The 23,071-nt window shown below is 48.3% G+C and overlaps 1 protein-coding gene across 7 annotated transcripts in view; it reads right to left on the bottom strand.

Moving 5' to 3' along the window:
• The window catches only part of GRIN2A (glutamate ionotropic receptor NMDA type subunit 2A), a 724,518-nt gene that overhangs the window by 10,272 nt on the left and 691,175 nt on the right, over nt 1-23,071 (bottom strand). For all 7 annotated transcript variants that reach the window (XM_059155289.1, XM_059155285.1, XM_059155291.1 and 4 more), the window contains one exon: nt 825-1,063. In XM_059155289.1, the coding sequence (XP_059011272.1) occupies nt 825-1,063 (239 nt within the window). The remainder of the gene's footprint in view (nt 1-824; nt 1,064-23,071) is intronic.

The following is a 23,071-nucleotide window of genomic DNA, read 5'->3' as shown; positions in this document are numbered from 1 at the left end:
TGTACTGTGCACCAGGAGAGGGTTTCCTGGTGTAGGGTGTGTGCTCACTATATCAGGTGTGTTCTGGGCTGTCGTTTATGCTGGGCTGTGTACTTTGGTTTTCTATTTAGTGTGTGTGCATCTTCTCATAGGGAGTCATGTCTTGGTTCCGTCTGAGGCTCTGTTGCATTACACACGCTCCCTGTGCTGGGTTCGATGTGTGTACACAAAGTGCAGCACTGGACGGAGATTTTGCCGTGGCACACATGGCCCATTGGGACGTGTGCGTGAGCTGTAACATCCTATCCGGGGATTTTAGCGGTGGACCCCCACAAACAGCTGCGTTTGGCTTACTGGGTATTTTTTTTTAATTATTATTTGAATTAGTTACTAATACTTAAAAACTGAAAAGTTTTGCGTCAAGTCAGATGACTACTTTCTCTCTTAAAGACTAGAAGACCCAGTAATGTGGTCCTTTCGGTCCCATAATACTCTGCAAGACTGGAGGACAGACCCCTTCGCGGGTGGGGGGTAGGCATCCTCGAGTGCTCCCTCACCTTGACTCCCAGGGGCATTTGCTGGGTTTCAGCTCAACGTTCGGCTCGTGTTCATGCCCAGCCCGCTTCACCCCCATTCTCCTCCCCCCTCGGGCTTGCACGGTCATCTGGGCTTGCTGTGGCTGGGTTCTGAAGGCCCAGAGCCTGGATTCCTTTCCCACAGGCCCCAGAAGGGGTGGTGAGCCGGGGGGTGGGGGGGGGTAGGATGGGCCCCCCCCCCCCCCCAGGAGTCAGGAAGCCCCGGTTCTCTGGAAGCCGCAGAAGGGAGTAGCCGGCGGGGGTACTGACCCTGCTGATGGAGAAGAGCAGCCCCGGGCGGTCGGAGCAGACGCCGGTGAAGCAGAAGCGCAGCTTCCAGTAGAAGAGGTGCTCCCAGATGAAGGTGATGAGGCTGAGGGCCATGGCGGCCGCCAGCATGTAGAACACGCCCGCCATGTTGTCGATGTCCAGCTGGCTGCTCATCACCTCGTTCTTCTCGTTGTGGCAGATCCCCGTGAGCCACAGGGTCTCCAGCTCCTCCATCTCGCCTGCACGGGAGACAAGAGCCGCGGGCCGTGAGGAGCGGGAGGGTGTGCTGGGGGGTCTGGGGAGGAGCCGGCGGACTCGGAGCTGGGGGGTGGGGCGGTGCCTCACCAAGCGCTGCAGGCCTGCGCATGCGCGCGCGCACGCACACGGGGACGCTCCAGTGATGGCGGGACCCACCTAACACCGCTGTTGGGAGGGCAAAGAGGGCACTATGTCGTCGGGTGCAGTTAAATTACTGTCCTTTTGTTCTGCCCACCCTCCTTTCCTCGACCCCCGTCCCCGGCACCCGCGCCCGCCTGGAACAGGGCGCGGCACGAACTGGCAGCTCGCCACCACCACAGAAAGGCTCGCATCCCAGCTCGGACTTCACCCCTCACTAGCTGGGGGGCTGCAGGGCCACAGCTCTCCCGTCTGTGAACTACCCAGAGCGGCACTGCACGCGTCCTAGCGTTCTCACGAGGACCCCAGGAGCTCAGTCTGCAAACGCCCTACACGCAGGGCCCGGCTCACAGCCAGGTTTTCCCTAAATAGTAGCGTGCCCGGGGCTGTTCCGAAGGAAGCGCCCAGCACCGTGCCGGGCCCACGGCAGTCCGTTTCCTCTTGTGTTTCCCTTTAGGTTATCTGGGATTGTTCTAAGATGCCACCCACCGAGGGCACGGCACTGAGGGCAGAAAGCCCTGGAAAGAGGCATCCCAATCAGCTCTGAATGGCCCCTTGCAAACGCAACCCCTCCCCACTTCGGCAAGTAATTAAAGGAGCAGGTGGGGCTTTCAGGTGGAGAGGAAAAGGAGGCATGCTCTGCTAGCATGGCGTTGTCTTCCTGTGGATTTCATCCAGTTGCCATTTAGGAGGAGATTCTCTGATCTCGGTGTCTAGCAATTAAGCTGTCTAGCAATTCACTAAACTGTGGCACTTATACTATGATTCAGACTTCAAAAATTATCCTTCAGGGACACCGAAAATCAAACAGGACGCATACAATATGAAATGAAAAGTAGGACCATGTGTGTGTGTGTGCGCGCGCGCGTGTCTGTAGATACAATACAAAATGTGCCGAGAAAAGTAAAGGAAACACCCCAAATGTTTCTTTGATTTCTTGTTTGAAGAGGTGAGCATAATTACAGCTTCCATGATGCTCTTTTTTAAGTTTCATAAAATTAGCGTGTCACACTCTTGGTTCACTCACCTTTTGAATGATTTGGCTGAACAGAGAAATCTAAGTTGATCCTTATTTTCCCCGGGCCTTTTTAAGATGTTACTGAGTTTTCCTCTGATCTAGATTACCGTTGTTGAGAAGTTGGCTAATAATCTAACTTTTGCTACTCCCTGTGCGATCTGTGTTTTCTTTTTGATGGGGTTTGAGACTTTCATTTTGTCTTTGGTGTGGAATGTAGGTGTAGATTTGCTTTATTATTTGTTCGGCTCTGGACTCTGTCATTCTTCGAGGTGTGACTCAGGACTTTAATTCTGGAAAAATATCTCACCTTTTCCTGCTTTGCATGTCAACCTTCCCTACCCCCCCACCCTTTAAAAAAAAATCAGTAGACTGTATTTTTCTAGAGTAGTTTTAGTGTTACAGAAACACTAAGCAGATAGTACAGAGTTCCCATAACTCCTTCCGATTCCCTCCATTTCTCTTACTAACATGTGACACTGGGTGGTAATTTTTTTTTCCAATTTATGAACCAATCTTGATACATTAACTAAAGCCCAATTTACATTAGGGTTTATATACATTATATATATAATATAAAACATATTTAAGTATAATATACATGGAAAATATATATACGTATAATCTATATATATACATGTTATACATATTGTACATATATGTGTATAGATATATATTATACGTAAATACATATTATATGTAAATACAATATGTATATTTTATACATTAACCCAAAGCCCACAATTTACATTAGGGGTTTGTCCTGTTCTGTGGATTTTGCCCAATGCCTAATGCCATGTGTCCATCACTATAGTATCATACAGAATAGTCCTTCTGCCTCCAAAGTCCCCCATGTGCCAGCCGGTTTGACTCTCTTCACGTGTATCCTAACCCCTGGCAACTACTCATCTTTTAATGGTCCCTGTAGTTTTGCCCTTTCCAGAATATCCCATAGCTGGAACCACAGTGCACATGGCAGCGGTTTCAAACTGATTTCTTTCATGGTAACAAGATGTATTTTTTTTTTCCCAAGGGGAGCAATCCTCTGATTTGTAAAAAGATGAAACAATTCAAAATGATCCAAAGTATCAATTCAAAGCAACATCAAAAAGCGAGCGCACTTAACTTGCCTCAGTTCATAGCAGACCAAGCGGGTAAGTGGGATAATTTATGCTATAGCAGTTTGCTGTTTGACCTGGTTGGGGGACGGGGGGCACTGATCAAGGCAGAGGCACTCTAGCTTTGAAGAACTAGAATGGAGGGTTTCCAGAGTGATTTGGCATCCTCATTTACTCTTGCATTTATGGTTAGAAATGTACACGGTGGGAACTCCAGGTATCTTCTGGATCCTTCCTTTAAGTCCACAGTGTTAGGGCATGGGCTGAAAACAACGTGCACTTAAATTCCTCCACTTCTGTCCACAGCTTGACAGCTTTTTACTTGCGAGTAATTTCCATCGCATAGAGGTATGGTCGGTTTACCGTTCACCCACTGAAAGACATCCTGACTGCTTCTGAGTTACGGCAATTAGGAATCATTGGATGCTGTCGACATCCATGGGCAGGTTTTCCTGTGGACAGCCGTTTTCAACTCCTTTGGGTAAATATGGGAGCACAACAGTGGGATTGTATGGTACGAATATGTTTAGCCTTGTGGGAAACTGCCAAACCCTCTTCCAAGTGGCCATGCCATTTTGTGCCCCCACCAGCAATGAATGCGCGTCGCCGCTGCTCCACACCCTTGCCAGAATTTATCAGCATTGTCAGTGTTTTGGATTTTAGCCGTTCTAATAAGGTACATAGAGGTATCGCACCGTTTTAATCGGCAACCCCCTAAGAACACATGATCGTTCTATCTTTTCTCTTCTCCTGAAAATTGTGTTTAAAATATTCTAAACCTTCTCATTCTGTCCTCCAGGTTATTAACTTTGTTTTAATATTTTTCCACTCCTTGATGCCTCTGTCCTACAGTTAGATGCTTCCCACAGATCTATTTTCCAGCTCATTTATTCTTTCATTAATAATTTGAGCTTTCTGCTTTCATTTATCTGTTCTAATTGTGATACTCATTCCATCTTAAAATTCTGCCCATTCTTTTTCATCATAACATCTCATTCTTCTGTTACGAGTCTTAAAAAACTTCTCCACATTTAATAATTTCAAACCCACCATCTTTCAGATTAGTCTCTGCCCTTCCTCGTGCCCACCACCTTGGTTCCTGGGGTTCACACTGTCTGCTTGCTGCGTGTGCTGGCTCTCACAGTGGAGTTCTTCCTTGTGACGTTTGTAACTTCGGGAGATGAGCTCATCTTCAGCAGGGCTGCTGTTCCTCTAAACCCCACGAGGCCCCTGAGCACACTGGGCTGTAAAAACGTTCCTACAGCAGGGTGCTGAGTTTGCTTCTGCCTTGGTTCCAGAGGCTTCCAACGTACCTGCTTTAGTATGAGACACGTGGCTGTCCGTGCCACGGGTTCACGCTTGGACCTCCAGTCATCCAGGTTTTAATTCCTCCCTTGGAGCTTCAAACAGATGGCAAAAACTTCTTGTACTTTTTTCGTGTTGATGGACAGTTTTTTTCTAGTCTTTTCACAGTTGCGCTGATTCACTGGGATTTCTCAGATTCATGCAGGGGTATCATTTTTTGCTCTCTGCACAGTTCAGCCCCCACCCCCCCATTTGTAGATGCTAAAGCCTTGTGCCCTACACCCCCTTAGGCTGCTGAGCGTCCACAGAAGGTGATGTGAGATTGGCCCATTCCCCTCTGTCACCGGCACCCAAGTCTTCCCCATTGTTTTGATCACAGTGTGTGCAAATGTCTGAGTGTGCGAGCACTCCCTTCTGATCCTGTACCGGGGTGTGTTTGCAGCAGGAAAGGGGCTCCTGTCAATTTAGCCTCCCATCATACCACAACCACACAGACATGTCTACCTTTTGTTGTCGTGGCTAAAAATACATTCACATTTACAGGAGGGGAAAAACAGGAAACTTCTCCTTTCATAAATTCATCACCCGGCAGGAAGAATGGGGTTAATCAGCGGTGCAGGCATGGGAAGGGGCTTCTTGGTCTCCGTTCCTGTCCTTCCAACAGCCTGCGGGGGCTGCTGCGGGTCGTGCTTGTCCTGGGGGGGCTTCTGTGGTATCACATCACTGTCCAGCCAGCAGCCCTCGGCTCATGCCCTTGCTTCTGCCTGCCACGTGCCTCCTGATGTACAGCACGGCTTCCTCTTCCTAGAGACCTGGACGCCTTCCCTTCAACGCCCCAGCATGCTGCCACCGTCCCTCTCCCTTTGGACTCTGCAAGGACACAAAAGCGGGTCTCTGCACCTCGCTCTGTTCCCATGGGGGTCGTTCCAGACACAGCTGAGTTTGTAAGCCTAGACCAGGGTCCATCTGGGTGGGAGAAACCTCACTGGATTCCTTTCATGGGGTAAATGTAAAGCTCTTTCTGCCACCCTCTGACCCAACACCTCTCTCCCAGGAAGGCGATCTGGGAAACCAGATCCGTGCCATGCGAGGAGGGCGCATGCCCTGTCCTCAATCCCAGTTACGGCCTCTGCTGCCATCACTTCGAAGTCCTTTACTTCCTGCCTCGTGGTCTTCTCCTGGCACACAGAACTGTAGTTCAAATACGTTCTTATTTCGTTTTTAATTTACTCAAATATATTGTAATCTCCTCAGGGGCGATCAGGTGTTTTATGATTCTGATATTTCTCATGGTCGACAGCACACTGCAAGGACTGAATCTGTATTTTCTTTTCTTTTCTTTAGATTTTGTTTTTAAATTTATTTGACAGACAAGAGATCACAAGTAGGTAGAAAGAGAGAGGAGGAAGCAGGCTCCCCACTGAGCAGAGAGCCCCACATAGGACTCGATCCCAGGACCCTGAGATCATGACCCGAGTTGAAGGCAGAGGCTTAACCCACTGAGCCACCCAGGCGCCCCCTGTATTTTGTTTCTAGTTCTTTCCTTGCATCCTCAGATTTAAATTAGCCAGCACTGCAGACACGTTCATATCTGCTGAGTGAGTCTGTCTTCTAGGTAAGTAGAAGGAACAACAGATCCAAAGGGAACCTGCCACGGACTCAGGAGCAGGAGGCTGAGCAGCGTGTGCATCCTCGGCTTGGGTAAGGCGGCGAAGGCCAGCTGTGGAGGCAGCAGCTCTGAGATGCTCATTCTGCCGCCCGTTTCTTCCATGACAAAGAGGCCATGATCTCTGTCACTGTGGTCTTGTGAACTGGAGCTGGGAAGTGGGACAATTAACTCTGTTTGCCGGAGCAGACGCGATCTTGCTGGGAAGACCGAGGCTGAGTGCTCTCCGGGGAGCCAAGGCAGCCTGGGCCACTGAGAGTTTGCAGCTGGCCCCCGCTGTCTTCATCCCTGCGTGATGCTGAAGCTTCCTCCTCTGTTCGTACCTCAAAGGACGGGAAGCTCCTGCGTATCCGAGAGCACTTGTGCAGCCATGCACGTCATGTCCGATCAGAAGTCCTGCTGGGTCTGGTCTTCGGGGGGAAATGCTTTGTGCTCCAGGTATCCTTCCGGACCTCGGGGTTCTGTGCCAGCCTGAGGCAGGCGGGGAGGCCGGCTCCCAGAGCAGACATCCCAGCTCACCCTTCCCCGTGTTGCCACTAAAAGGCAGAGTCGGCGGGTGGGGGGGGGCATTAAGAGGTGGGAGCCAGAAAGATAGAAAATCTAAAAGGGAATATGCGAGAATAATTGAGACAGCGCCGTGCATGTGCCTCAACGAGCGGCTCGGGCTGTGGTGCTGCAGGAGGCCATGGGATACCCGTCCGGCTACTAGCTCACAAGGTACTAGCCATGCATTTCTCATTGGCGAGAAGGAATCAGTGAAAATGCAGACACACACCATCCCAGAAATCCCAGGTAGAGAACACCAGAATGAGCCGCAAAAGGGAGTGCCCTTCCCCGAAGGGTCTGGGGAGCACAGCTAAGCCATCCCGGCAGGTCCAGACTGCCCCAGGAGGTGGGGTGAGCCTCTCTGCCCACACACACCTGCCTTCCACACCTACGACCCATCTGACCTTGGCCCCGAGATTCTACTTACCTATCCAGCCACTTGTCCCTTCTATTTTCCTATTCTCTTCTTTAACGGAGTTGCCATAAATTCCGTTCCATTTTGCGCACTGTACTCGGATTTTAAAACACTAACCCACGTGGCCTTCCTCTCAACCAGCTGTGGCTGGTGTCGCTATCGTACCCATTTTACAGATGAGGCAGGGAGAGGCATTTGCTCAGCGTCTTGGGCATGTGTGTACCCAGCGGAGCACAATGGTATTTGGCTCAAAGGAGTCGTGCTGGAGTTGAATGAAGCTGCACAGACCCTCCCCTGGCAAACACTCATTACTCAGCACGCTTCCCTGCACACATGGTTCTTTGTTGCCTTGAGCGGGAGGGCAGGGTTGGGCAGGGGTGAGGGGTGTGGGTCGCTCACCCCTCCCTCTGCCCTGCCAATCCACAGAGCCTGCAGTTGCAGAAGGCACGTCCAGAGAGGAGGCTGAGCCCTGCAGGAAGAATCTGTTATGTCCAAAGTAAGAGGAATCAGCTCATTTGCCCTTGGACTCGTTCTCTGCATTTCCAGAGGGACGGCAGTAGCTTTTCAGATGAGATTCCATTCTATTCTGCAAGACGGTCAGAGCGCTAAGGGGATTGCTTCAGGAAAGGATTTTACAGCGCGCCACGTGTCGGGCCTTCAGACTTCCTGAGCGTTTCTCCCCTGAGGTCGGTTGTAGAAAGTCCACTGCGAAGCTCTACCCTTTAGGTTCTGTCAGGGCCTGAGAACAGGCTGCCATGCATCTTCTCGGATCAGCCCACTCACGGACCCTTGAGGGACGCGTCTACATAGTTTCTTGTGGTTTCCAGCCAGAGCACAGGACCCTACGTGGTGCTGGTATGGGGAGAGTCCGTGTGTGGTTCTGAGACGCTGGCTCTGATGTCCTGTGTCATTTCCCGTCAAGTGAGGTTTTTGGTTCTCTGAGGACTTCCCTTTGGTTTTGCCTCCCTCCCTTCTGCATTCATTCACTCACGCACTCATTCATTGAGAAAAACATTTCTAAAGCACTGAGCACACGGCCAGTGGCATCTCCGTAGTTTCGGAGACAAATAGCGCATCCGTCTTCGGGCTCCGGGAGGCTCAGAGGCTTGTGGGAGACAGCGTCCCGCAAGCCAGGCTTTCTGGCCGGATGAAATGACGGGGTGTGCACAGGCAATGTTTGGACATCAGAGAGAGGTTCAGAATTTGGGGGAAGGAAGAAGCAATGAAAGGAAGAGCCAACAGCCAAGGACTTGGCTTTTGTGCTCAGGAGTGGGGGTGTCGTGGCAACAGGGGGCCATTGGATGAGACCAGTTGGACCGAAGCCGCATTCTCACCCATCGTGTCGGGCAGGCTGTTACAGGTGCGTGCGGATGGCAGACGGGAAGAAGGACAGGGACACAGTGTGGCGGTTTCCAGTACATTCCATCCCAGTGATAAATTCCATCCCATTCCACCACTGGGGCCCTGTCCTGGTCTCCGAGGCGGGCAGGACATGCAGTTTAAACTCTCCTGCTCCCAGGATATGTGGTGACCCAGAGAGAAACCAATTTGCAGGGAGACACTGATAAGGGTCCACTGTGAATTGTAATCCTTATCACCACTGCCTGTTGCACTTTACTCTGGATATGCCTGCTGCATGCGGTCATGCTGAAATCTTGCCAATGGCTACCTGTGGAATGCAGCTCAGAGGTCTCCACTTCCAGGAAGTCTTCCCTGAATGCACAAGAATGGAGGTATAAGACCATGGTTTCTCCTTCTAAAACATCCGGGGTCTCTCATCAATAGGACTTCTGTCACACTAGAGTCTAATCACCATTGGCATCTAAGTCCCCATCAGGAGGTGACTTTATTCAGGGTGGGCATCCTGCCATATTCTTTTTGTATCCCCAGTCCCCGGCGCAAGGCTTGACCCACCGCAGGGGGTCCATACAGCCGTATTGACTGCCGATGGCAAGAGGCTCCTCTCCTTGATTAGCTTGTGATCCACTGTTTTGAGCATCAGCAAAAGCCCAAGAGAGGAAGGAACCTGGGAAGCCCCAAGCAGAGGGGGTCAGGAAGAATGTCTGAAGCCCAGAAATCAAGCCTGACTCTCAGGGCAAGTTAGTTCCAATCAAAGAAGTCAAGCGATAGAGTTTGGTGGTTCCCCAGCGGGAAGCAACTTCCATCTATAGCCAAAAGACGTCAGGATGAGCTTGCCGCTGATCCCGTCGGGGTTTGCTGTGAACACCAAGAGGGGAACTGACCCCGTTTCAAGCCCGTTTCATGTCTGGCCCAGGGACTGGGCACTTCAGGTTCCTCAGAAGCCCAAATGGAACTGGAAATGGCAAAAGAACAATTTTCTTTGTAGAGAATCTAGGGCATCATCATCGACAGGCCGGTGTTCTCGATGAGAACAGGTCTGGTGGCTGTGAGTTCTGCACTGTGGTCCCCAGAGCGAGGACAGCCCGGGGTCTGCAGGGTGGGGACCACATGCTCTCCTTGCCCAGCTGTCCTAGAAGGAAGCTGCTGGTCAGATTTGGGACTCTTCCAGTCCGTGGACTTGGAACAGAGTAAGGTTGTGGCGGTGGGGACAGTACAAGATTCTGGACACATGGAGACTAAATCTGGAAGATGTGTCTCTCTTATTGAAATGTCAGAATCTTCCATTTTTGTATAATGCTGAGAAGTCACAAAAGCAACATAAAAATAGGGTTAAGCCTAAAAGGATTCAGCTAGACGCAGAGACAGGCTCTCTTGGGCATCAGTGTGTTGCTACGACCTTCCAGCTGAGATCTCTGCTCTGTGGATGGAGCCCAAGGCCAGAGGAGGCCTTGCTGGGGGTCGTCATCGGGCTGGGGTTCCGCAGGCCACCGGATCAACCCAGCAGTTTGGAGTTGGGGAAATCTGTGCAATGGGTCCCCCACTCTGTGTCTCTTGAGGAAGGAGGAGGAGGAAGAGCACAGAGGTTGGGCCCTCCCATCAGACACCAGGCAACGCACATGGCCATAGTTTTCCAACAGAAGGCGGGGTTGGGGAGAACCAGTTCTCTGGAGTAAGGCTGCAGGAAGACGTCACTGGGGAATCCTGGGTATGCCCAGCACCTCTGGAGTCGGCTCCATCCGACTGCCTCCCACACCCCTAGATGGTCCAGCTGCCAGGACTCAGAAGGCATGTGTACTGGTGAGCATAAATGAATCCACAGTAACTTTTGGACAACTGCACATTTTCTCCATTGATAGTCCTGAAAATCCTATGACTCATCATGTTCCTACACGATGAGGGCTTTTTAATGCCACAAAGGGGTCCTTGCATTTGAAAAGGCTGTAGCTGTAAAGGGGGAAGGAAAAGAAAAGGATCGCGATCATCCCACATCCCACGGTGAAAACACTCGCTCTTTTAGCAGGTAAAACGGCGTCCCCACTTCTTGGCTCCTCTTGTTTTGGTCACCCGGCTTCCCGAGACTGTGGAGTCCTTAAGCAAAAGGATCACATCCATTGCCCATTTTTCTCTGCCTTCCCCATCACAATGCAGGGACTTAAAGGGTACTCAGGATTTGATTGTGGTGTGAAGGAGGAAGAGAAGGAGAGGCGGGAGAGGAAGGAAGGAGGAGATGAGGGAAGATGGAGAAAAGGAAAGAAGAGGAAGGGGAAATGAGACCTTTAGAGGAAGGACCTGATAACTGCGGGCAGTGCTGCCCATAACCGACACAGAAGGAAGATCCAGTTTGTCTTTTTATGGAGAGGGTGGGTTGCAACTTAGGAGAAAGCTCAGACCAATCCCATTTACAACTGCACCCCAAATCAGAAGATACCTAGGAATAAATCTAACCAAAGAGACAAAGAATCTGTACTCAGAAAACTAGAGAATCCTCGTGAAGGAAACTGAGGAAGACACAAAGAAATGGAAAAACATTCCATGCTCGTGGACTGGAAGAACAAATATTGTGAAAATGTCTATGATCCCTAGAGCAATCTACACATTTAGTGCAATCCCTATCAAAATACCATCAACTTTTTTTCAAAGAAATGGAACAAGTAATCCTAAAATGTATAGAGAACCAGATAAGAACTTGAATAGTCAGAGGAATATTGAAAAGGAAAACCAGAGTTGGAGGCATCACAATTCCAGACTTCAAGCTCTATTACAAAGCTGTCATCATCAAGACAGCATGGTACTGGCACAAAAACAGACACAGATCAATGGAACAGAATAGACAGCCCAGAAATACACCCTCAACTCTATGGTCAACTAATTTTTTTTTTTTTTAAAGATTTTATTTATTTGTCAGAGAGAGAGTGAGTGAGAGTGACCACAGGCAGACAGAGTGGAAGGAAGAGTCAGAGGGAGAAGCAGGCTCCCTGCGGAGCAAGGAGCCCTATGTGGGACTCGATCCCAGGACGCTGGGATCATGACCTGAGCCGAAGGCAGCTGCTTAACCAACTGAGCCACCCAGGTGTCCCTGGTCAACTAATTTTTGACAAAGCAGGAAAGAATGTCCAATGTCTCTTCAACAAACGGTGTTGGGAAAACTGGACAGCCACATGCAGAAAAATGAAATTGGACCATTTCCTTACACCACACACAAATGACTCAAAATGGATGAAGGACCTCAATGTGAGACCTCAGGAGTCCATCAAAATCCTTGAGAAGAACACAGGCAGCAACCTCTTCGACCTCAGCCACAGCAACTTCTTCCTAGAAATATTGCCAGAGGCAAGAGAAGCAAGGGCAAAAATGAACTATTGGGACTTCACGATCAAGATTTGCACAGCAAAGGAAACAGTCAACAAAACCAAAAGACAACTGACAGAATGGGAAAAGACATTTGCAAATGACATATCAGATAAAGGGCTAGTATCTAAAATCTATAAAGATCTTATCAAACTCAACATCCAAAGAACAAATGATCCAGTCAAGAAGTGGGCAGAAGACATGAATAGACATTTCTGCAAAGAAGACATCCACATGGCCAACAGACACATGAAAAAGTGCTCCACAACACACGGCATCAGGGAAATACAAATCAAAACCACAATGAGATACCACCTCACGCCAGTCAGAATGGCTAAAATTAACAGGTCAGGAACAGGTGTTGGGTGAGGATGCGGAGAAAGGGGAACCCTCCTACACTGTTGGTGGGAATGCAAGTTGGTATAGACACCCTGGAAAACAGCATGGAGGTTCCTCAAAAACGTTGAAAATAGAGCTACCCTATGACCCAGCAATTGCACTACTGGGTATTTACCCAAAGATACAAATGTAGTGATCTGAAGGGGCATGTGTACCTGAATGTTTATAGCAGCAATATCCACAATAGCCAAACTAAGAGAACCTAGATGTCCATCAACAGATAAATGGATAAAGAAGATGGGTATATGTGTGTGTGTGTGTGTGTATACACAATGGAGTACTATGCAGCCATCAAAACTGAAATCTTGCCATTTGCAACAACACGGATGGAACTAGAGGGTAATAAGCTAAGCGAAGTAAGTCCATCTGAGGAAGACAATCAGCATATGATCTCCCTGATACGAGGAATCTGAGAAGCAAGACCGAGGATCCTAGGGGAAGGAAGGGAAAAATGAAAAAAGATGAAACCAGAGAGGCAGACAAAAGACTCTGAATCTCAGGAAACAAACTGAGGGTCACTGGGGGTGTTGGTGGAGAGGGGTAGGGTGGTTGGGTGATGGACCCTGGAGAGGGTATGTGCTATGGTGAGTGCTGTGAATTGCCTAAGACTGATGAATGTCAGACCTGTACCCCTGAAGCAAACAATACATTATATGTTAATTAAAAGGAAAAACAAAGAACTCTCCGACCTCGTTGATGATCGCTCTCTCCCCCCCTTACAGGTGGTGGTGCTCCTTGGACCGCTTCTTCCTGCTCCCAAATCGGAAGTAACAAAAGGTCCCAGGTGAGACTACTGCCAAGGATGAGGGGGAGAGTGCAGGGCAATGGGGCGTGGTTAAATTCAGACGCCAACTCAGGAAAGTATGTGGGGGGATCACTACAGACCTCTTGCTCCCTTCTATATAAGAATGGAGATGGAGAAGGAACTCGGGTCTCTCAACTATGGGCTACGGTTGTACAACAAAAATCCAGCATGAACACTCCTGCCTAGAGTGACACTAGCCCATCGTATCTCTGTCCTGGAGGGGAGAGACAGGGCCCTCAGAAACTACGGGAACCGCACGCTCTGCTGATGGAAACCTACGCTGGTCATTCTTTCTCTGAAAAGTGTTTGGAAGTATCTGTTAGAACAGAGTATATGTACATTCTATGACCCAGCAATTTCATTCCTAGGTATATTCCCAAACCATTAAGTGCCTGCGTGCACCAAAAAGGTACAAGAGTGTTCAAAGCAGACAAAAGTGGAAAATACCACGAATGTTCATCATTAGCAAAGGTAAAAATAAACTGCTGTATATTCATACAACGCACTACCATGCAGTAATGAATAAATAGGAGTTTTAGTTACATGACTGATACGGATTAATGTCCTAAAAGGTACAAAAAAAAGATACAGTAGATGTTTATGATTCTACCACATATTTGAGATTCAAAAGGAGGCAAAAACTACCTATATTCATGAAGGTCAGAATGGTAGTCACCTTCGGGGGGACAGCTGGTTGGAAGGGAGCTTTCTGGGGTACTGGCCATGTTCTTGACTCTGATCGGAGTGGTGGTCACACAGTTGTATAAAAATTATTTGGACGTTGAGATTTATGCAAAGTAATGAATGTGTGTTATAACTTACAGAAGAAAAAAGAAACATTCTTCCATTTTGGGGATTAAGAGAGAAAATAAAGAAAGGGGGAAAAAAGGACTCTACCCCCAAAATTTAAAAAAAAACTTTTTTTTTTTTTACAAAGAAAAAGTTCTTAAAGGATAAAGAGGGATGAGTTAAGTTAAATTCTTCCATATTGTTGGAATTATTTCAAAAGAACATGCTGTCCTTTAATATTGAAGCCAAAAGCCACTGATCTTTCTGAAAAGGTCTAATCAGTAAATATTCTCAGCTCTGTGCTCTCTGTGGTCTCTGTCCCAACTACCCCTCTCTGCCCCAGCAGCACAGGAGAACCCTCAGACATGCGCTGTGAATGAAAGGACGTGTCTGGGTCCCAATAAAACTTTATCAACAAAAACAGCCTACAGGGCGATGTGGGCCGTAGTTAGCAGAACCCTGATTTAACGGGGCACCTGGGTGGCTCAGTGGGTTAAAGCCTCTGCCTTAGGCTCAGGTCATGATCTCAGGGTCCTAGGATCGAGCCCCACATCGGGCTCTCTGCTCGGCGGGGAGCCTGCTTCCCCCTCTCTCTCTGCCTGCCTCTCTGCCTACTTGTGATCTTTCTCTCTGTCAAATTAAAAAAAAAAAAAAAAGAACCCTGATTCAAGCAATTTTTTAAAAAATGAAAAAAAAAAGATTTCTTAAAAAAATATATACATGAATAAGAGAATAGATCCCAATTTAGGGAGACTCTTATGTTATATCTGTGATACTTGCTGAGTACCCATGGACGAGTACTATACTTAGCAGTTCTTGGATGTTATACCATTGAACTTGGTGAGGCCGGTGCCATTACAATCCCTAATTTAAAATCTTTTTTTTTTTTTTTTTTTTTTAATTTATTTGACAGAGAGAATGTGAAAGATCACAAGCAGGCAGGCAGAGAGAGGGGGAAGCAGGCTCCCCACTGAGCAGAGAGCGGATGAGGGTCTCGATCCCAGGACCCTGAGATCATGACCTGAGCAGAAGGCAGAGGCTTAACACAGTGAGCCACCCGGGCGCCCCTACAATCCCTAATTTAAAGGGGAGGAACATGGCCCTTACAAAGGGTAAATAACTTTCCCAAGACCACAGAGCTAGGAGACATCAGTTGATATATTTCAGCTCTAAGCTGAAATACACCCCATGCTGCTATATTTAGGACTGTGTGTGTGTGTAATATTACAATCAAAGTTTTAATAAGTTACTAAGATAAAGAAACTGTCCATTAAAATCCATATGTAAAAAGTTAAACGGCCAAAAAAGATGAAAAGACAACTTTTTTTTTTTTCTTTCATTTTCACTAATCCAGGGAGCTCTGAAGCAACTCTGAGATGCACCTTCTGAAACAGCAGAAAGAACACTAATGCTCAAGCCTTCTCGACTGTTTTAGAACCGGTGCATAGTACTTTTATATGGGAGCGAGTCTTTTGGGCATTAATATGATATTATAGGTCCAAGGCTCCTGAGGATGTTTATAGCCATGAACCCTTCAAATTCTACATCGAAGAGTTTGTTACAAACAGTTCAAAAAAAGAAGGGGGGGGGCGTGAATAGGTTCCTTCCATCATTATATCCTGTAGCAAAAAAAGGGACATTTTACTAGTAGGAAAATAATGTAATGAATTATGGTTTAACAATGACTATGATATTCTATGCACAAATTAAAGTCATTGTGAGGACCTGCTTATGTAATGGCCTGAAAAAAGATCCCAAATATAATGTAAGTTCAAAGAGTGGAATATAGAAAAAGTGTATATAACCACTTATTAAATGTATTTTAAGCAACACGTCTGCCAGAAAAAGGCCCAGAAGGTAATACCTCAACCGAAAACAATTATGTTAAGGTAGCAGACCAGGTGATATTATGTGGATATGACACTGCCTTTCCAAATAAGTGTTTACAAAATCATACACTGAAAGGGATCTGGGGCCGGTGTGTATCCATCCGGTAATTCCCACATCAGGTTCTGTGACATCAGCGTTTGACTTCCCAGCAAGTCATTCTTCATGTCTCATTTCAACGTTGACGGTTCTTTTGACATCTGACTTTCCCTGGTTGGAGCAATTCACTGCTTGTCGGGCCCGAATCTGGCACCGCTGACCTTGTTCTAATCCTGGCGTCAGGCTGGTCATAAACACTGCAGCTCTGGATCTCCGGGGATCGATCGGGAAATTCACTGCAAACTTGCGCCCATGAAAAACCCTCCGTGCTCTCCAGCACAGAGCGAAAGTCAATGGCCCTCCAGGATATTTATGGATTTTATCTGTTCCTTAAGTAAGTGCCATTCCATTATTATTCCAAATATGTCTCTAGTTAAAATTAGGAGGGAGATAAACAAGTCTAATTTTTATGGTACCATCTGGTCACAGGCCAATGAAGAAGCAGTTAAACCCTTTATTGCTAATCTATGCTTAGGACAGATTTCATTTCCTCCTCTCGAAACATTTCATTTCTCAGAGAATAGTGGGCTGTGGACATGGATTTTAGGTCATAGGAGGGTCAGAGTGACTCGGCTGCTGGGGCGTCAAAATGGTCACTGATCACCAGCCCCCTGTGGTACAGCGTCCAAGGTGCCGGGCTAGGTGGAAGGGGGGTTGGGCTGCCTGTCAAAGTCATGCACTCAGAGCGTCTCCAGCGACCCTCGCTGTGGTCACTGTGGACCACCGTGTGCTGATCAGCTGACGCTTACACGTTCCACACGATTTACTTCTTGTGTTTTCTCAACCTCCAAAGGTCTAGTTTCACGGAGCCCAGACAAGTGACCTGTTGGCCACTGGCCTCCGTGTCCTGTGCTTGGCAGTCAGAGAATAACGCGTCTAAGTGCTAAACAGCGTTAGTCTAGGGAGTGCTTCTTAAATCTTACTGGCCATTAGGGATTCCAGAGTGTTAAAAAAGACCCCATGGGGTGAAAAGCAGGGATCTGGACTTTCAACAGGCTCTCCAAGCGAGTCTGATGGACACAGACGAGTCGCGGCCCTTTGCAGGGAAAGGAACCATTAAGGGCAACAGAGCTTCTCGTCATTTTTACTTTCCCCCACCTGGAGCTTAGAAGCTGCCGAGTTACTTTTTGTTGCGTGAATGTCTAGAGGCAGGGTGAATGAATGAACGAACAAGTGAGTTAATAAATCGGGGGCCTCTGTCAATGGCGTCTGGTCTTGCTCACTTGGCCAGAAAGTCTGTGATTTATACAGTAGGTAGCCGGGCTCAGCCCAAACTGTGAGGTCTGCCTTTGAAGTCTCAATTTGATTAAAACCCATTTAGCAAGGAACAGTAACTTTCTGAAATGCCAGGGATTATGCAGCTCGGAGGAGCTCTGTGGGGAGCAGGCAATTCTGGCAGCCGGGATGGGTCTTTGTGAACCTGGAGAGGCCGCTCTGCGAGCCTGTATCCGGGCCAAACATCTGACTCCTCTTAATTACATTCTGCCCTTGTTTCGTTCCTTCTCATCTCTGGCTTCTGGGTCCTGAGTTTTCCCCAAACTGCCAGGGCTGAATGAGCTCAAAAATGAGGCTGGGCCTGTTCCCCTGATGCCAGGGCCTGGGGCATGGACAAATCTCCTTCTCCATGGAAAAATAGGAAAAAAGCATAGGTCACTTGATCTCCCACCCTCTGTCGCCAAGTTATTCTGCCCAGTATGACGCGCAGGGGACCAATGCTGTTCCTCCAGCGACAGAGGAACGGACACTGAGTCTGGATTCTGATTAATCTGCATTTCAGTCACAGCTTTGACCCTTTCCAGGTAGAGACGGAGAGACGTCTCTAAGAGTTACAGCAAACGGGAAGCAGTACTGCATCATGGTTAAAGCAAAGGCCCTGGGGCCCATCTGTCTACATCCCAATCTCAGACGTGCCCCTTAGGAGCCTGGACACATGACTTAACCTGCCTGTGACTCAGTTTCCTCAGCTGCACGCAGCGGTTAATGATCATGCCATGTAACCACTGCAAGCACCGAATGAAATTAATATGTAGGAAGACCGAAGCTATTCTGGGACCCACAGTTCTCCCTCAGTAAGCGTTACCTCTTGTTACGAACGCCTATAACAATAATAGTGAGCAGGTGGCGGATCCGTTTAGAGAAACGTAAACCATCTCTTCGGGGCACCGGGGGCTCTCCGGTCCTCGGCACCTCCTCTCGCCCCAGCCCACCACCCTCTTCCTTATTCTGGTGTTTATCTCTTTAAATGGGCCAAGGCTGCTGGTTGCAATAGGGTGCTGCTGAGTCATCCGAGGACACGGGGACCTATGTCACGAAGAACTGCCGGCAGAGAAACCAGCAGGAGACAGATGAGGAGGCCTCCGAGGCAGGAGTGAGTCAGCCCCTGGTCCCTGCCTCGCTGCAGCACGGAGACGGGGCGGTCGCTGCCTCTGAGGCTTTTCTAGTTTCTGCTGCTCTGAGGAACCAGGGTGGCGTGCTCTGTAGCCGCCCAGGCTGAGTCCCGCCTGCCCTGTCGCCCGCACACACCTCCCTCCGAGTCTGCTCTGCACCGCTCCCCTGGGCCGCCGCCTCTTCCTCCCCCATTCGCCCCTTCCCTTAGGAGAACGGGACAACCCCGAGTTTCAAGTCTGCTCTGCCCCTTCTGGTCTCCCCCAGATAGCCTCAGACCAGAGGCCATCATGCTTTTTCAAGGAAGGGCCAGACTGCAAAATTCGGGGGCACTTGTGGCAACTGGACGCTGCCCATGCGGGGTGACCGCGGCCCTGGGCAGTTCCCGAGTGGACGGACATGGCTATGTTCCAATAAAACATTATTTTCAAAAAACCAGGCAGTGGTCATATCCCGCGCTGGGGCCACACTTCGCTAAACGTGGAGGAAAACACTGGTTTTCCTGTTTACCCGCCTGACGCGGAGACCACAAACTGGGGAACCATTTATGAGTCATTTCAATGCTAAAAGCCAGGAACCGTATTTTCCTGCCGGTTCTATCCCTCCTAGAACATCGTGTTACCCAGACAAGGCAAAACCGATGTTGGGCCACAGGAGCAGGCAGAGTAAACCGTGGAAGGCGGCGCCTGCTTGTTCGCTCATCAGTGAGTTCCCTGTGAGCACCTACTGTGTGCCAAGCTCGGCTGCGACTCCTATGGGAGACAAAAGGCAACAAAAATAGGCCTGACAGTGTCTGCCCTCCAGGGACTGAGAACGCAGTGCCCCTCGCTGGGGAGGCTGGCCGTGAGCAGATCATCGAACACTTGCTCAACACTGGGCTCGTCTCTCTGCGTTCGTTTCCACGTTTCATCCCCAAACCACTCCGATGGAGGGATCAGAAAACTGGAATTCAGAGAAATTAATTCGCCTGAGATCATGCAGATAGGACTCTGCAGAACCTTCCATCTCGCCCCTCCACTGGCCTTGCTTTGCTGAAGGCCACAGAGCACCGAGCTCGGAGCTGAAAGGGTTTACGGCTGATAAACGTTACCTACTTTAGAGCTGTGGTCTTTAAGGAATCTTAAAGGGAGATGCACAGACTGAAGGATAGGTCCAGTACCAAATCGGGAAAAGGGCTTAGGAGAAGGAATTTTTTCTTTCTTTCTTTTTTTTTTTTTTTAAAGAGATTCTTTAACAGATCTATGTCCAGTGCAGAGCCCCATGTGCGGCGCGATGTCACGACCCTGAGATCACGACCTGAGCCAAAACCAAGAGTTAGACGCTTAACCGACGGAGCCACCCAGGGGCCCAGGAATTTCATTTCTAAAGGGAGTTGCATGGAAGATTCCAGGCTTATCTTGCTCCTCTGAGAAAACTTCAAACGGTGGAATTGCCGACAATATAGAAAGCTGAATGAGGGGAAACATTTAGGAGCGCCCCACCCCCACCGCCCAGTGAGCTCCTTGACCAGTGCTGCCCATGCATTCCTAAGCCAGCCTAAGAAGATAGGCTGCGAAGTCCACTTAGGGATGAGCCCACCCTCGGAGTGGGGGTACGGGCGGTCATCACCACCCAAGCTGCGGGGGTGTCCAGTTCTCCCCGAGACTCAGACACGAGCCCGAAGATATTAAGCTTAAGGCAGGGAGGAAGATATTAGCAACCCATGCAGCAGCTCCAAGCAATTTATGAGAATTCTAATGAGATACACAGAACTTCTGTAATCACTCTACTCTGGCCGGCAGCGTGGGGTCCCTCACCAGCCCAGCCGTCCTGCTTGCTCCACGGAGAGACATGGCAGCCAACAAAGCAATCAGGAACAGTTCACACTGACCCACTTGGAAGCAGGGAATGGGCTTCTCCACGGACTCCCCTCCAGCACGCCCTGCTCCACGATCGGTGAGCATAAGCGTTGCTAATCCTGGAGCCGTGGTTTCCAAAGCCCTTGAGTCCTACTGCAGAAAGGGCCTTATATGTACAAGAGCAGAGCTGCAGAGTGGTCCCGTCCACTGTGTTATCGATCTGGGTGAGTCTTTACAACAATTACATGCAAAGTTGCAGTGCAAATGGCCAGAGGGGCCCCCAGGGACCTATCCAGCTGAAATGACATATATGGTATCTTTCAGATATTTCGCATATGCTGTCATACTGCCCAAACAGGATATAACCGGGGTCACTAACTAGTTTTGAACGGGGCGCGTCTCAGCAAGAGGGTTTGGGCGAGTCGCCCTATTCCTACGACGTTAGCAGCAGAATGCGGGCGTATGGTACGTTATAAAGATATATGATACATACATACATTTGATTGGATTTGTTCCGTGAATTCAGATGAGCTACCAGGGGCAAGTAATGTATTTCTGTGTTTAAAAATAAACCAACAACCACGAAAACCGGGCAGAGTACAAAGAAGAAGATTAAATGCCTCTCAGGGCTAGAGCGTATTATTTATAGCTAAGGTGATCTGGCCACTAGCAACCAAGACTTTTTTTCCCCAGAGCATGGTTTAATGGAAAGATGATCAGAACTGGCGTTACATGAGCTGTAAAAACCCATACAGGGGGGCACCTGGGTGGGTCAGTGGGTTAAGCCTCTGCCTTTGGCTCATGATCTCAGGGTCCTGGGACAGAGCCCCGTGTCAGGCTCTCTGCTCAGCAGGAAGCCTGCTTCCTCCTCTCTCTCTCTGCCTACTTGTGGTCTCTGTCAAATAAATAAAACCTTAAAAAAAAAGAATACCCATACAGGGTGACATCCGTAGACTGGCAGCTTCAGCATCCCCTAGAGCTTGTTAGAAATGCAGAAACTCTTCTACGGCCGTACTACCCTGAACACGCCCGATCTCCTCTGATCTCAGAAACTAAGCAGGGTCTGGCCTGGTTAGTACTTGGATGGGAGAAATGCAGAAACTTGGGCTCCCCCACTCCAGAGGGACTGGAACAGAAGCTGGCGGTGGACACGATCCCCTCCACCCCCGATCTGGATTCCCGTTTACACCAAAGTTTGTGAAAGCTCTGCTGTAGCTCACTTAACCCAATGGAACCTCATTTTTCTGCTCTGCAACATGGAGACAGTAAGATGTACCCCAGAATACCGTACGAAGGTGTTGCTAAGAACATTTATGAGTTAATTGGCATCATGCCGGGCCATTGAGTATGGGTACAAAAGCAATGGTTTCCTTCCTTTTCCTCAGCATCACTTGATGCTGAATGTTATTATACAACCTTGTTCTCAGTATCTTTTTGCTGGCCTCTACACACCAAAAGGGCTTTAACCTCTATGATCTTTCTTCTGTCTCTTCAAATCCCAGGATCACATTTTTTTTTTTAAAGATTTATTTATTTATTAGGCAGAGAGAGAGAGAGGAGGAAGCAGGCTCCCTGCTGAGCAGAGAGCCCGATGCGGGACTCGATCCCAGGACCCTGAGATCATGACCTGAGCCGAAGGCAGCGGCTTAACCCACTGAGCCACCCAGGCGCCCCCCGGGATCACATTTAAAAAAAACTACAAAATCCTTGAGATTGATGGGACCTAACAGATCTCATTTAACCTCTCCTCTGAAGCCAGAAATGCCATTTATTTTTTAGGTCCCAGACTGACTCATCTCTGTGTTCTTCATCAAGTGTCACCTCTTAGGTGCCCAGGACATACCCGGTACTCAAGATAGATTGGCTGGTTTCTGGATGAATGAATGAATGATGCCATACGAACTCTAGCCCAATCTCTTTTCCATTGAACTCTTACTATCATTTTCCTCATGAGCTGTTCTGCCTTTTCATCTTCCATTAAAACCCCCTATATCCCACGTTTCTTCCTTTTTTTAAAAAAAGATTTTATTTATTTACTTGACAGAGATCACAAGTAGGCAGCGAGGCAGGCAGAGAGGAGACCTACTCTGCCTTTTCTCTTTCCATTAAAACTCCCTATATCGCATATTTCTTTTGGACTCCTCTCTCACCTACCCAAGACACCTAAGAATATCTATTTGTATGTATATATGAATTCATATATATAAATTATTATAAATATGTTATTTTGAGATGAGCTATTTAAAGGTCATACATTGCCAACCAACAGGACTGCAAATTCCTTGAAGGAGAGAGTAAAAAGACCACGACATCCCCCTCTTGGAACATCAGTGCCTAGAAAAGTATGTTTCTCAGTAAATACTGGATTCTGACACTCAATGCTGAAGAGTATCCATGAGTGTGGTTACTGAGGTACTGAGAACCAGAGATCCCCACAGTGCCCTCCATGGTCTCAGAAAGGACACAACAGTTAGGAAAAGGTAAGGTCAGGTCTTACTGGGATCCTGTGTGCCTCTTAAGGGAAATCACCAGTCCTTTTCCTAGGGAAATGCCTGGCGGGCTTCATGTAAGAGGTTCCTCCCATAACCAAACACTCCACTTAAAGGTTATATTTACACAGCTCATTAGGAAAATTTTTTACACTTTTGACACTCATTAGACTCGTAATCGTCCACCAAAGCTACTCTATAACAAGAGATAAACACTCCATTCTGGAGGATGAATAATAATGAGGTACTGCTTAGCACTGTGCTTTTTACAGGTCTAATTTTAGAGCATAATTAATCCTGCTGAAGCTGCGTAAGATAAGTGAAATATTGATGCAGCTGTATTAATTCATGTATTTACTCCTAGAGAGACATTCAGAATTGGACA

This window comes from Mustela lutreola, chromosome 17, assembly GCF_030435805.1.
Source record: "Mustela lutreola isolate mMusLut2 chromosome 17, mMusLut2.pri, whole genome shotgun sequence".
Taxonomy (NCBI): Eukaryota; Metazoa; Chordata; class Mammalia; order Carnivora; family Mustelidae; genus Mustela; species Mustela lutreola.
Note: the sequence above shows the minus strand (reverse complement) of the source record. Positions and strands in the feature narration are given on the sequence as shown.